The sequence below is a fragment of the Gadus morhua genome, chromosome 1 (assembly GCF_902167405.1).
Source record: "Gadus morhua chromosome 1, gadMor3.0, whole genome shotgun sequence".
Classification (NCBI taxonomy): Eukaryota; Metazoa; Chordata; class Actinopteri; order Gadiformes; family Gadidae; genus Gadus; species Gadus morhua.
In genome coordinates, this window is record NC_044048.1 from 27,233,929 (window position 1) to 27,248,933 (window position 15,005).

Sequence of the window (15,005 nt, forward strand, 5' to 3'; positions counted from 1 at the left end):
TGTGTGTGTCAGTGTGCGCGTGTGTGTGTTTGATGCGATGGGGGTTTGAATACCAAACGCGAATGAAGGTTGCATGCAGATACCGTTGTGTATGGCTCACTCCATGGCAGTCCTTGGGCTAGATACATGTTGTGAATACTTGGTGCTTTCTTCACCACTATCTTAGATACATATTCTCTGCGTTTGTTTAGTCTCTTATTCTGCAACCCCTTTGAGATTCTCTGCAATAACATCTCAACCTTTCTATACATCCATCACCTTTTTTTTTATGTCGCTTCTTATGCTCATAAATATTGCAATTATTTTGGAATGAGTTCCACTTAGTATTGGGATAAATCCCGGCTTGAAAAATACATTTCCTTTTTCCCCTTAGGTAAATAACAGGATGGGGCGGCGAGAGGCTGTTTGCACCTGGAACGTATAAATGTGTAAACCCAACAATTAAATAAGCACAAATAAGATCGTACTTTATAGACGTACAGCATTAAAACCTACATGCAAAAAAACTTTGTGAGCAGATAAAAACATGATTTGTCAGCAAAGACTAAATTCTGGGTCCATCCAACATTAAAGTTTTATGACTGATGATGAATTATTAATCTATTGTGATCCACTATGGTGTTCATTATTATGCAAAGATCGGCCCCTCATGTATCACCATGTGGGCTGAGACCCGTACATCATCATTCGCATTATTATTCAGACTTTTATTAATGCTAACTTTGTACTGAACCTCCGCTGATTTAACACGGGCTGGGGATGCGTCCTCCCACAGCTGTTTGCTTTATCGTTGAATATTTATTTGACAAATGTTTCATTTTGTGGACAAATATATTCCAATTAGAAATATATAGACAATTAAATGTATAAAACAAATTTTTGTTTTCTTCCGAATGCTCCCTCAAAGCAAATTCAGTAATTATGTAACATGAAAGGCGATCATTGTAATTGCAATAATTTTAAATGCATTATTACTATTCTTATATTAACTGATATTATTATTGTGATCAAAATCACATGTTATTCTGTGTAATATATTACATAATAACCACGTGGATTGTTAAAAAAAGTGGGAAAGTGGGAAAGAAAGCCTTTCCTGGAGCAGGGAAGGAATAATCAAATAATGTTTATGCTTTATCAAGCAGTTCGCCTTCCCTAAAAGGTCATTGTTCTATTTCAATGATTCCTCTCATCCATTAAATGATCAAAAAAACAATAACCAAGGCATGTAGCATGGAGCAGTTGTACAGATATTGCATTGGTCGGCCGCTCCCTGAGGGCAGCCATGCAGTTGAACAATCGGAAGCGTTGCAAATGAAGCCAAACCTTTGCCCCGTAAGGTCTGGTGGTGAAATGCAATAAGGCGAGCGCCAGCCTGACAGGAAAACAGCATGCATGGGCAGCTCTCTCCTCGCAGATATCGATGTCATTAACTCCCAGATCCCCTTCCATGGCAACTACCCTGAACACGCTGGCGTATTAAAAAACATTTGTTTTTCTGTCTCGCCACCCAGGAATTACTGAGCTGCTACGTCTCTCTGTCTGTCTCTCTGTCTGTCTGTCTTGCTGGCTGGCTGTATGTCTCCTCTATGCATTTATCTCAATTTTTTTTTCGGTGGCGTTCTCCATATGATTGCAAACACACACGCACGCACGCACACACACACACACACACACACACACACACACACACACACACACACACACACACACACACACACACACACACACACACACACACACAAACACATACACACACACAACATTAGAACAACTCCTGCCCACACATACGCACATACATGCAACTTGAAGAGTATAAAAAAACGTCCACTTCCACAGTTCATGAAAATCCTGAGTAGGCCATCTAATCACAACCAACACGCCTCGACACTGTTTCTCCAACTTCAGATCCTAGAGACGCCCTAAATGCGAGAAGACTGACCGGAAATGCAAGCACACTCCTCCTCCAAGAAAAAACATATCAACTTTGAGCGTAACACAGCACATTCTCACATGACTCCCAGCAAACCAGGCGGACAGGAAGTGACCTCAGCCACGAAGCACTCACCGATGTTGATGACGTTGGCGGACAGGAAGTGGCAGCAGGGCACGCTGGCGGTGCTCATGAGGGAGTCTCCATCCGTGGTGGTGGTCAGGCCAGACCTCAGCGACGGCGTAGGCGAGTCCGTTACCATGGTGTCGGTTAGCATGGCGATGCTGGTCATCGAGGAATCCATCAGCCCCCGGGTATCCAAACGTTGCAGACAGACGGAGAGAGTGCGTGTGTGTGTGTGTGTGTGTGTGTGTGTGTGTGTGTGTGTGTGTGTGTGTGTGTGTGTGTGTGTGTGTGTGTGTGTGTGTGTGTGTGTGTGTCTGTCTGTTGTGATAGTGGGTTGACAGAACTCTCGTAATCCTCAGAAACAGTTTTGTGTCCGTGACCGCATTTCAATCATTTCAATCCTGGAGGTTGGATAAGGATTAAAGGTGGCAGCAATGGTTGATGTAGATCCCAAAATCCTATCCTACCTGGCAACCGGGCGTCCTACTTGGTTGCCAAGTGACTCCGGGTCCCACTCAGGACCCACAGAGGAGTGGAGGGTTGAAGCTCTGGTTTGCATGGACCTAAGGATGAGAGAGAGACATAGGGAGTCACAGAGAGAGAGAGTGAGAGAGACACAGAGAGAGCGAGAGAGAGAGAGAGAGAGAGAGAGAGAGAGAGAGAGAGAGAGAGAGAGAGAGAGAGAGAGAGAGAGAGAGAGAGAGAGAGAGAGAGAGAGAGAGAGAGAGACACACAGAAAGAGTCAATCACGTCATTAAAGCTTATTAAATTGATTTGAATTAGAAAAGGAGAAAATAAAGGAGATTGTGAGAGAGGGAGCGAGAGACATTGACAGAGAGAGAAAGAGAGACAGAGAGAGAGTTGCTTATGGCTTATCTTCTACATAGCGCAAAATGTTTTGTGTCATTAAACACAGAAACAAACACCCACCCACCTGCCCAGCGCTCGCTATTCCATGTGGTTGTCTTTGTCACAGTATGTTTGGCTCAGATTCTCACGCTTATTCTGATTCACTCGTTCATCAATAGTAAACTGTTATGTTTCATTTAACAGGGCAAACACAGACGCAAGCACAGTCATGCACACGGCACACACACATCCTAGGAGTAGTTGAATCAAGTCATAAAGTGAGGGAAGTGTTTGAATTACAGATTGAAAGAACAGCTGTTTCAGTGTGCAGTTCTTCATCTGCAATTCAGTCAGCTTATCTTTGCGTGTTTGTGCGTGTATGTGCGTGTGTTTTTGTGTGTGTGTGTGTGTGTGTGTGTGTGTGTGTGTGTGTGTGTGTGTGTGTGTGTGTGTGTGTGTGTGTGTGTGTGTGTGTGTGTGCGTGCGTGCGTGTGTGCGTGTTTGTGTGTCTGTGTCTGTGTGTGTGTGTGCGTGCGTGTGTGTGTATGTTTGTTTGTCTGTGTCTGTTCATGTTGTGATCTTAATTTGTTTAAACCTTTTATCCTTTTTGTCACGGTATTATTACAGATTTTATCTAATCAATCTGGGGAGGTCAATTAATTATAGTGTTAAAGTGGCAAAAAGTTGACAGCAGCAGTTCAAATATCAACTCAGAAAAGAAAGTATTTTAGTCATGAAACTAAATATGCTGGAGAGTTGCTACACAAGGACCCAGCATGGAGCATGCCAAGATGTCTTGTTCTGTTTAGCCGTCTGTCTCAGTGTCTCAGCATTACATGCAGCATCACAGCTGAAGAGACATCCCTAGGGAGCATTGCCTTTACACGCAGAAACAAAACCAATATCTGGGGGCTACGCATGTGGGGAAACAGGTTACGTTCACGCTGTGCCTTTCTAGAGCTCATTGCCTTCTCACGGGGAGATTCGAGTCGACCAACCTGAACTAGTTTGGTTGGCACTGGTTCAGGTCAGTCACGGGATGGCCACGATAAAAAATACAAATAAATTACAAATATATTTACATGACTACATGCCATGCCTGTATCCTTTGACCATGTTTGCATACTGGAAAGGGGAATACCGTATTGATGAACAATATAATGAAAATTTGTATTCAAAAATGAGGTGATAAATATTACTACTGGGTCAGTATTAATATAGTAATAATTAATTGATTAATTAATTGTAAAGAGCTTTTCATAGTGCATAGAGCATGTGTGGGTGTGTGTGTGTGTGTGTGTGTGTGTGTGTGTGTGTGTGTGTGTGTGTGTGTGTGTGTGTGTGTGTGTGTGTGTGTGTGTGTGTGTGTGTGTGTGTGTGTGATTGTGTGCGTGTGTGTGTGTGTGTGTGTGTGTGTGTGTGTGTGTGTGTGTGTGTGATTGTGTGTGTGTGTGTGTGTGTGTGTGATTGTGTGTGTGTGTGTGTGTGTGTGTGTGTGTGTGTGTGTGTGTGTGTGTGATTGTGTGTGTGTGTGTGTGTGTGTGTGTGTGATTGTGTGTGTGTGTGTGTGTGTGTGTGTGTGTGTGTGTGTGTGTGTGTGTGTGTGTGTGTGTGTGTGTGTGTGTGTGTGTGTGTGTGTGATTGTGTGTGTGTGTGTGTGTGTGTGTGGGTGCGTTGGGGGGGTGGGGGGGGGGGGGGGGTGGTGGTATGAGGTACACCTCATCCATCGTCTCCTACTCTCACAGTAAAGTGAAAAAGAAGTCAAATCAAAGACAGACACCAGAAGTTGCTCTTAACAAGACCCCTGAGGCCCTCCCTGTTGTCTAAAACAATGCCCACTCTGAAATTCTATCTTAGCGGGAGGAGAGGGACCTTTCCAGAAGTACGTGTGCAGTGCAACGTCAAGCCTCACTGGATGACTTTAAAGCCTGCAGTCCGAGGCTATGCCCTGATGCATCCACCAAGCTGTGTGGGAATACAATGGAGACACTCCTTCAGGGATGTGCAGATTTTGTAGGCCACAGTAAATATTGGTTCCTTAAAGGGGTGATATCATGCTTTTTCAGAAAAATCGAAGTCCGAGCTAGAGGGAGTATTCGCGCCCACTGAGAACACCCCTCAATAAGTGCGTCAAACAGCTTGTTTGCGCTCAAACTTTACTACTACTTTAGTGCAGAAGTTGCGCCTCCCGGCTATCCGCAATGTTTATAACTTCTCGGGGGGGTGAATATGCCGACACATGAACACAAAGCGCTTAACCAAGGGGGGCCTTAGAGCGACATGATACAAAACAGAACGTTTTTGAAAGATGCTGAAATTAGTTTTGCAGAGATGAGCACTGTGAGAATAATATGGGGTATTTTTACATACAGGCATGTTACCCTACTCTAGTAGTACCTCAAGTGCAATTATTAACCCTAAAAAAGCATGATATGGGATCTTTAAGAAACAGAACACAATTATTTTACGGAATTTAAGTATCATATCATTTTGCCGGCATCATATCCAAGATGCCTGCAACAAGTGCGGTTTAGATACACACATTTGAAAAGTAGGTCACACAACACTTTAACCTGTTTTTGTTGCTACTTGTCCGATATCGATGGCATGCTTTTCTATTGTCCTCACTAAGATCACACTAGAGATAAACGGGTCTGCTGAATGACCCCTGAAAAGTATTTTATTATGCTATATAAACTACAAGGCAATGCAGACAATATAAATGCATAGTCCCAAAGTATATTTGGGGACACTTTAAAACATAGTCCAGTATCATCTTGGCCTGCCCTTATACTCCATGTAACGTTTCCAACCACTCTAACTAGTATTGTTCACTTTCCACCAGACATTCCTACAGGAATCCACCCATGAAAAACACGGATAACAAACAGGTGACTTGTTTCCTATCTGGGATGATCCTGATGATGCCTTCAGGCAGAGAGACGATTTAGGCTTTTGTGTGAGAATGTGTGTGTAAATGTTAGTGCCTATATGTGTGTTTTATGCAAATATGTGTATGTGCGCTTGTGTATGTGTGTGTGTGTATGTGTGTGTGTGTGTGTATGCGTGTGTGTGTGTGTGTGTGTGTGTGTGTGTGTGTGTGTGTGTGTGTGTGTGTGTGTGTGTGTGTGTGTGTGTGTGTGTGTGTGTGTGTGTGTGTGCATGTGTGTGTGTGTGTGTGTGTGTCTGGGTGTGTCTGTGTGTGTGTTTGTGTGCGTGTGTGTGTGTGTGTGTGTGTGTGTGTGTGTGTGTGTGTGTGTGTTCTGGGCTCCAGGGCATGTTGAGAACTGTTTCATGAAATGCTTTTGACGGGACCTGGGGGGTGGAGGTGTTGAGAAGAGGGTGTGTGTGTGTGTGTGTGTGTGTGTGGGGGGGGGGGGGGGGGGGGGGAGGGTGCTGTCTGCAGGCCCTGGCATGTTCCTCCCGCTCCCATCAAGCAAAAAAAACCAAAGCAGGACCACCTGGACACAGGAAGAGCCACAGACCCAACACGTTCAGAAACCCCCCCAACGGCCGCATCGTGTGTTGTGTGAGTCTTGTGTGAGGTTCCTATGAGGTTACCCCCAGGTACAGGACCAGCGACCGGACAGTCTGGATGCATAGGGTCAACCAGCAGGCTCTGGGTTTGAACCCAAACACTCGCAGTCTAACCTGTTGGAATCCTTGAGCAGACACCCAACGTCTACCACTCAGTTGATGGCCAGTTCCCATCATGATGAAAGAATCTGCCACATGGTAGTGAACGTGATAATAGTGCATGTAATAGTGCATGTGTATGGGAAAGTGTCGGCGCATGGGAGTATGAGAGGGCTTGTGTGTGCATGAGCACTGAGCAGCGCTCCACCCGTCATCGATCTCAGCAGGCGGTTACGATGACGCACACCATGCCCAGACCTCACCTTGGCCTCCAATTCCCCTCGATTCATTGTTTCCTTCCTTCTTCCTTCACTTTATTTCTATAACACCTTTTCTTTCGTCAGATCTTTCTCTCTTGCCTTATTTCTGCCTTTTCTCTCTGTCCTTCTACACTTGTTTATTTCTGTTTGTTACTCTTCTTTCACTTGTTTCACTTTCTTTCTGCCTTTCTTTATTTGTATTTTGTTCTCTCATTTTCTCCCAATCTTTCTTTCTGTCTTCCTGCCCTCTTTCCCTCACTCTATCCTTCTTTCTGCTGTTCTACATATTGTTATTTCTTTTCGCCTTTTGTTATTTTCTTTCTGTTTCATTCGGTTCCACCTTTCTCTCTTTCCTTCTTTCCACAGAAATCCTGCCTCATTGTCTGAGCTGCCAAACCCAGGAAGCCTCATCCCTATCAACATGATCTCACCCCTACCTGCTGGCACAATGACAGCAGAAGATGTCCTAACATACATGCATTCTCTCTCTTTTATCCAAACGTGAAATTATCAGCTTAAAGGCGGCTTTCGCCCTGTCACGCTTTTCTCCTGGTTCAGCTTTCTTGTTCATTTCACTAAGACAACACACCTTGCGCTTCATTGACTGCCAACTGTGGCCTCAACCAATCGCTGAGGGCGGCTGGCGTACCCTCTGTCTCCTGTCCAATCCACTCGCAGTCCGTCGAAGAAACCTCGGGCTAAATGTGTTCTTAAGCAGCCGGGAAAAGCACCTGAGCTGGCATCCAAACAAAGCCCACCAAACAGTCGTTGCAGTACCTGCGCCTATGGTTTCAACATTTGCGTGTTTAGGTACTATTTGAAAAGACTAGGGGTAATTGCGGGGAGAATAAGTGCATTTCTGTAATATGTTGACAAAGTTCTTCAATGTGTAATTACTGATTCTTAAAGTGGACCTTTAAGAAAGTTCACCATTTTGTTATATAAAAGAGTACTGCAGGTTTGTGATCGCAGCCTGCAACATCAACTCTATTTTTTACGAAATAAACATTTCTGGGGGATTTCTGGGGGATTTAAATTGTTATTTTCTCAAATTTCTGCCAATTTGAGCCGACAACTTACAAAACAGTACTCTCTTATTTCAGAAAATATCAGTGTGGGACCGTTCCCCTCTAACCGTCGACGGCGGGTGTGGGGCCTACAGCAGAGTGAACCTCCCACCAACACATTCCAGTCTGCACCGTTTGAAGGCCTACATCCAAACAGGGAACTTTCTAATTACCCCCCCAGGCCGCTCATTATCAATTGCCCCTGCTTCAACAGTTTCGTACAACGCACCACTGTTTTTCCCCCGCCTCAGGAATAATAACAATTGCGTCAATAATAACAAGGTCAAATATAAAGTCAAAATCAAATATAATAAAAAGCCGGTAGTATAAACATGTGAAGGTTGCTGTGCTCTATTTTAACTGCCTGGGTTTAAGAGCCGCTCAAGCATTGGTTACGCACCTCTCAACCTCTTAGAGAAGTCCTTCTTCGATCAGAGAGACCCCCGGGGGGCTCGATAGAGACCATCATGGACACGATGGAGGACTCTTGTGGAGCTGCGTTCTCACAGAGCCAGCGGATTCACCAGCAGCCGTTTGTTTTCCTCTGCATTAAAGTGTCATTTTATATGACGCCTGAGATGCAAGAGACACTAAATAAAAAGATGACGCAAAATGAAACACCTGAAATTACAACGCTAAGTTGAATTACTCTATTATTTTATGTGCTCTGGAAACTGCTGCCTGTTTGGCCTGTATATTATGGTAATATAACACTCTGGCGTGGCTTCAAAGTGTGGTCCCCCATTTGACTGTAGATCAGATTCAATCATCATTTGATTGTCTACTTATTTTTATTTTGACAATCACGAAGCATAATCATAAAAGCGGTAAAGTTAATTGGATGGGAATAGGCAATTTCAAGCCAGAAATAGTTTAATTAAAGTGAAGTCAGTCAAAATTAAATTGCAGCCGCGTTATACCATAAGAGTCCAAAAGAGATTGCAAGAAAGAACTTTTAAAAAAATGGCCTGCTATCTTGTTAGCCTGGCGTCTGATTTGAGCAAGCGTACTGAGTGGGCTGACGGGCCGAGCACCGGCAGCTCTGTGAAGACTCCTAAACAACCGTCTGTCTCTACCTGCCTCTGCGTGCGGGCCAGTGTGTGACGGCCCTGACAGCGTGACAGGGAGGATTGAGTGTCTCCCCACTGTAACAAAGAAACACTGCATTGTGCTCCCCAGAGATATATGCCTTGAAAATAGCCTACTGCAATAACAATGCGGTTTCTTTGGTTCAGTAACCAGCAGAATGCAGTAACAGGCCGATTCTCAACAAAGGGAAAGGCCCGACACATTGCGTCGCCCTGGCCACCTATGAGAGCTCTGGCCCAAAGTCAGCCACGCCGTGACATCCACCACTGGTTGCTACTTCGGTTTCAACAGGCTCCCTTCACCTCAAATCCATTTGATTCCATTTGGCTGTACAGTCTCCATGACAGATTGAATCAAACCTGAAGCTTCAGCAGGGCTCAATCGATTTTCTTTCATTCAAATTTTACTGTCTCAAAGCATCCTAACTTTGTGGATTTTGGCATACAAAGTGTAAACTCAACATTTAGCTGCGGAAAAGTGTGGGTGATAAAGTAATAAAGTTTGATTACACCCCATGGTGTTTTCTTAGGAATATTATAATGGTTCAGGGAGCAAGACAGTGGTTAGGGTGTGGTCGCCGCCCCGTAAAAGCTTCTGGGTTTGATCCCCGATGTCCACCACAATATATACTTGTTCTCATTCTTGAGCAAGGAGCCTGAAGCTAACCTGCTCCTTAATGACGAAAATTGCACACACTGGATCAGTCACATTGGATAAAGGAGTCTTCTTAATGACTAAATACTTAATTACATTGAAAACACATAGTTATTAACAACATTGAACACAACCATTACTGTTGTTTTCTTGCACCAATTATTCATATCCAACCATAATATGGGCCAACAACATACTGTAACCACCTCAACCAGTTTCTGGGCACTATATTACCGGTACAACCAACAGCGGGTCTAGGTTACCTCTCAGTAAAGGTAAACAAAAGGTAAACAATCCAGGTGATCCTAGCTATTATGGGGGACAACAATGACGGCAGGGGATCTCAGAGTACACACATAGCCTGAGAAACCTAGGAGAGGGCTGATGCAGCAGAATTTATATTTTATAAATATGTCTTGGAGAACGTTGTTGCAGCATCAAAAGTTGCAGCATCAAAATCTCTTCTTAGTCACTGCCCTTACACATTCACCCCTTTTTATTAGCAGTGGCGTCTTTTAAATCACCATTGGACTCACTAAAGCAGACATTGTGGACACTACGTATAAATATCTCCTGAAGCATATGAACCCTGACAATGACAACAAGCGTCTTTCTGTTAGAGCTGGGTCGGCGGCCATCATGAGGTGCTTTATTGCTCGCGAGGTGCCAGGTTTCACTGCCTTGAAAAAATCCCCCCCCTCGCTGTCACCGCTCCGAAAGGGGCCTGAAAACCTACACCGCCTCATCCAGGCTAGAGCACTCTGCCTCTTAGAAACCGGCTTTCCCTAACACCACGCTGAACTCCCTGGTCACTCCCGGGCCCGCCCCCTGCTTGAGAAACAGAAGCTCCCAGACTCTCACTTTAGACCTACAGTTTGTTTGTTTGTTTGTTTGTTTGTTTGTTTTCTTCCCCAGAGTGATACAAATCACACACAAACGCCTAAACATCCAGAAATCACACTGCAATAGTGCAACGGGCATGAGGCAACCGATGGAAAGAAGAGTTTCTACGAGGGGTCAGCCAAGAGAGAGAAATATGGATGAAGTAACACTTGAACAAGGAGAGGGAGAAACCCAGCCAGCTGAAAACGCAGACAAAGGTGTGAGCAAGGCGTGTAGAATGGCATCCTAGGAAGAGAGGGGGAAAGTATTCCCAGAGGAAGGAGAGAGTGGGGAATGCCAGATGAGAGGGAGGGAGGGAGGGATAGATGCAGCTCAGAGACAACTTAATTAAACTCCATCCTTACCCCCTTACAGCGTATGTTGGGAAGTGAGCTAGAACCAGCAGAATATACCTTAGAAGGCTCCTTTGAAACATATGTTTATATACTGTGTGTATATACATATATAGGTGTCTCTTGTCCCCTCTCCCTTGGACTTGCATCACACCCAGACTTTAACCAACCCAGCGCCTCACTGTGACCGACCAACTGACGGTCAGACTGACGGAATGACTGAATGGGCTGGGTGAGTAGGCAGTGAGCAGTCATTGGGAAGGGCTTTGTCCCACAGTGGGCGTGTTTTCTCTCTCTCTCTCTCTCTCTCTCTCTCTCTCTCTCTCTCTCTCTAGAAGAAAGGGACATGTGAGGGCGAATCCCTACTGTTGCTCTTTGAAAGGGAGGGATCAGAAAGAGGAAGAGAGACAGAGAGAGAGAGAAAATCAAAAGAAAAAGGGAGGTAAGAAGGGCGAGAGGTAGCAGAGTTTGTGGAGGGTGCGGCTAGGTGAAGGCTGGGTGGGTGTACCTGGAAAGGTGGGATTGGCTGTGCTGAAACAGCCACTATTGATTCAGAGTTTCAAAATGGGGCAAAACTGTCAGGCGGCACTAATGGGTTCAGCAAACCTGCCCAGGTGTGTTTACACTACAACATGTAGCAGAGCGGTGTAAATGTTGGTTACCTCATGTGTAGCATGAGGTAACCAACCTGGACATGTTCTTTGATAAATTGAATCCCAAATTCCGCTTTTTCTGGAGAGTGACTCATGCCCTACAATGTGACCTGATCCATGGGCAAGGCATAATTTTATCCAGTAATATAGCAGATTATCCAGAGCGATTTACAGTCAATTCAGACACATCATTAAGGGCTAAGGCATCTTTCTCAAGGATGCCTACAGGTATACTGCAGACCTCCAATGATCAAACACAGTAGCTGGGAGTCTAGCACCCTTAACACTACTCTACTCTATACCTGTGATGAGAAAAAAAAACATACTGTTATGAAGCGTGGATACCCGCAAAACTGAAAATCTGTGTTTACAAAAAGCAATGCAAAAACTTGAAAAGCACTGAACTGCAATTCTTTTTGGTGTGGGTGATTTTGTGCAGGGAAACTAAATTACGTGTGTGAGGCAAATTGAGACACTGTTCCAGCAGGCCAACCCTGATGGTAAATGTCACAAATAGAAAAAAGAGATGGCAGAAGTACCTTCCTTGTAAGAGCGAGGCCTCTGCCTGACTCTCTACGAAGAGAATAGAGCAGCCTGTCTGCATCATAAGGCAGGGGGAAGAGTTTATGAAAAGGTTATGCTGGCGTTATATGAAATGCTCGACAGGGGAGGATGAAATCACAAAAAAACAAACAACAAACAACAAAGTTTAGTGGCTACAGAGGGATTTTCCAGCTATTTTGAACCAAGAAACAATGAATAGTTGATGCGGTCCAGAACATATATATATATATATATATATATATATATATATATATATATATATATATATATATATATATATATATATATATATATATATATATAATTGGAGCCCTTTGCCACTTTTCATTTTTCATTGACAATGTATTACAAAAGGTAATTAGGCTCTTTTGGGTGTCAAAAGACTGTTATTACGCGAAAAGGCTTTTATTACCCCAGCACATAATAATGGTTATAGGTTGTTCTAGCAAAGAAAAAAAAAAAGAAAAAAGAAAAAAATATTTTAAAAAAGAACGTCATCCGTGCAAAAGGTAATTTGTCCTTAAAGCAAATTGAGCCAAACAAACCCAAATGATGCATTCAATCTAGGATGGTAACGTTATGTATAATATGTTTGATTACCTCTCGTTGGTATTATTCGACACAGAGAGACTAAAGACGAGCCTTGTGGGGATAATGATGAGTTTTGGTGCATGAAAAATTAGCAATAGGTCACTTTAAAGAAACTTTAAGCAGTACAAACTTTTGTTTGTGTTAGTACAACACTCACACATACAAACACAAGCACACAAACCCAATTTGCCAGCGAGAATCATGCATGCCATGTCCTGTTATATTATTGCAGTCTTTGTGGCTAACGGCGTTTGTTTTTGTATTTTGGGGAAAAATAAATAGAGAGAGTGCGTGTCTGTGTGTGCATGTGTGTGTGTATGTTTGTGTGTGCGTGTGTTTTTGGATTTGCACATAATGTTTTAAGTTTCTTTTATTATTACAAAGCAAAGGGGAGGAGGGTAGGATGGCCATGGAGGGTGAAATGTCTGGGTATGTGTGTGTTGGATTTAGACTTTGTGTGGTGTCTTCTAGTGTGTTTTTGTTTGTACGTATATGTGCATGCGTCAGATTTAGACTGGATATGATGTCTTTGAGTGGGTGTCTTTGAATGTGTGCGTGTTTGTGCCTTTGAGTGTGTGTGTTGTGTTTAGACTGTGTGCCAGACAGTGTGTCAGTGTGTCGGATCCTTGCTGTGAGTCAGCCCCGCCGCATCCGAAACAGACGTCCTCTGAAGTCTGCACACATCTCACTCTCTTCATCAGGTGTTCCTCCTTCACACTTCCTTTCCACACAGCCTGCTTGTGCATTTGTGTGTAGTGTTAGTGTGTGTGTGTGTGTGTGTGTGTGTGTGTGTGTGTGTGTGTGTGTGTGTGTGTGTGTGTGTGTGTGTGTGTGTGTGTGTGTGTGTGTGTGTGTGTGCATGCAGTCTGTATATGCACCTATCGGGAAAATGTTGTTTCCTGATTTGGTTTCTAAATCATGATACAATGGGCCACAAAGAGCATAGCAAAGTGTGTGTGTGTGTGTGTGTGTGTGTGCGTGCGTGCGTGCGTGCGTGCGTGCGTGCGTGCGTGCGTGCGCGTGTGTGTGTGCGTGTGCGTTTGTGTGTGTGTGTGTGTGTGTGTGCATGTGTGTATGTGTGTGTGTGTGTAAATTGTGCCTCTTAAAAGACCCGTTAACCTACCCACGCAAAGTCAACAACAGCTCCAGTGAGTACAGTATCACCTCAGCGCTATATCTGCCCTATTTGCTTTCCACGGCCAAAACTTGTACAATAGGAAATCTAGCTGCATGTGACCCAACATCCACGTGCACTCACCCGCACACAAGCAAACATACATAGACAGACACACAGCACAACATACACAACATACACACACACATACACACAAACACACACATGTCCTAGAACAGCAGAGGTACAGGTGGAGGCGGTTGGGAACTTACCTCAGGCACAAGCAAATCCCCCCCCCAGACTCTCTCACTGTCTCTCTTTGTGATTGGTGGAGAGGGCTTTATATCCTGGTGGGACTAATGTTTCAGAAAACTGCAAGACCTGCACCATCTCCCTCTGGCTCACACGGCGTAGGTGAACTGATTTGAAGAGAGAGAACAAGGGAGGAAGTCCTGCCCTCTCCCTTCTCCTCCTCCTCTCACAACGCACGGACAAAGTTCACTTCCTTGTTAAGACCTGTTGGGATCGCTATTGCTAACGGCATATTAAGGCAATAAAACAATGGCTGAGGTTAGTGTTTAGGTTGTGCTCCAGCGTACCAAGCTAGGTTAGGGAGCAGCACTAATGACACAAAATAACTGGTTCTGCAACCTTTTTTAGGTAGATCAAGGCCGGAACGAAAGGATTTACAAATCCTTGATTCAAGCCTCCAGATGAGCACAACTTGACTCAATCACCAAACAAATCCAACCTGTTTGACCTTTTGTAACCATAAACAATGTAATGGACATTCTGATGAAAAGGTCCAATCTAGTATAGTCTGTAATCTGCAATATTGACTTCGACAATTATTTCAGAAATCAATATGCAAAAATAATATTTTTATCTTAACAAGAGGATTGCTTTTGTTTTGCCAACATGTGATTAAAACAAATTATAAAAAGTAAAATAATAATTTATAAATATTTAGAAAAAATAAAGCAATCCTTACGGTATTTGCAACCTGTTGCTAAATGTGCGGTTATGGCTTTGGTACGATAGTACTAGCAGATTATGAGAAAGCACATTCCGTATTCAGAAATTTGAATATCATATACAGAATTTATTCTGTAATATATTGTAATATATTGCATGTAATTTTACATCTTTTTTTACATGGTGTCTTTGTTATGATTGCATTCATATATATAGACACTCAAAAATGAACAGCGGTCGACCAACTGTAAATAGTTCT

The 15,005-nt window shown here is 43.7% G+C and overlaps 1 protein-coding gene across 2 annotated transcripts in view; it reads right to left on the reverse strand.

Moving 5' to 3' along the window:
* The window catches only part of plch2a (phospholipase C, eta 2a), a 134,294-nt gene extending 120,075 nt beyond the window's left edge, over positions 1 to 14,219 (reverse strand). The window contains exons 1-2 of one of the 2 annotated variants that reach the window (XM_030360352.1): positions 14,044 to 14,219; positions 2,069 to 2,622 (exon numbers count right to left, since the gene is read on the reverse strand). In XM_030360352.1, coding sequence (XP_030216212.1) covers positions 2,069 to 2,237 — 169 coding nt within the window. In that variant the 5' untranslated portion in view covers positions 2,238 to 2,622; positions 14,044 to 14,219. Of the gene's footprint in view, positions 1 to 2,068; positions 2,623 to 10,861; positions 11,070 to 14,043 lie in introns of those variants that run through there. The other variant, XM_030360360.1, reaches the window with a different exon arrangement.
* Positions 14,220 to 15,005: the final 786 nt, after the last annotated feature.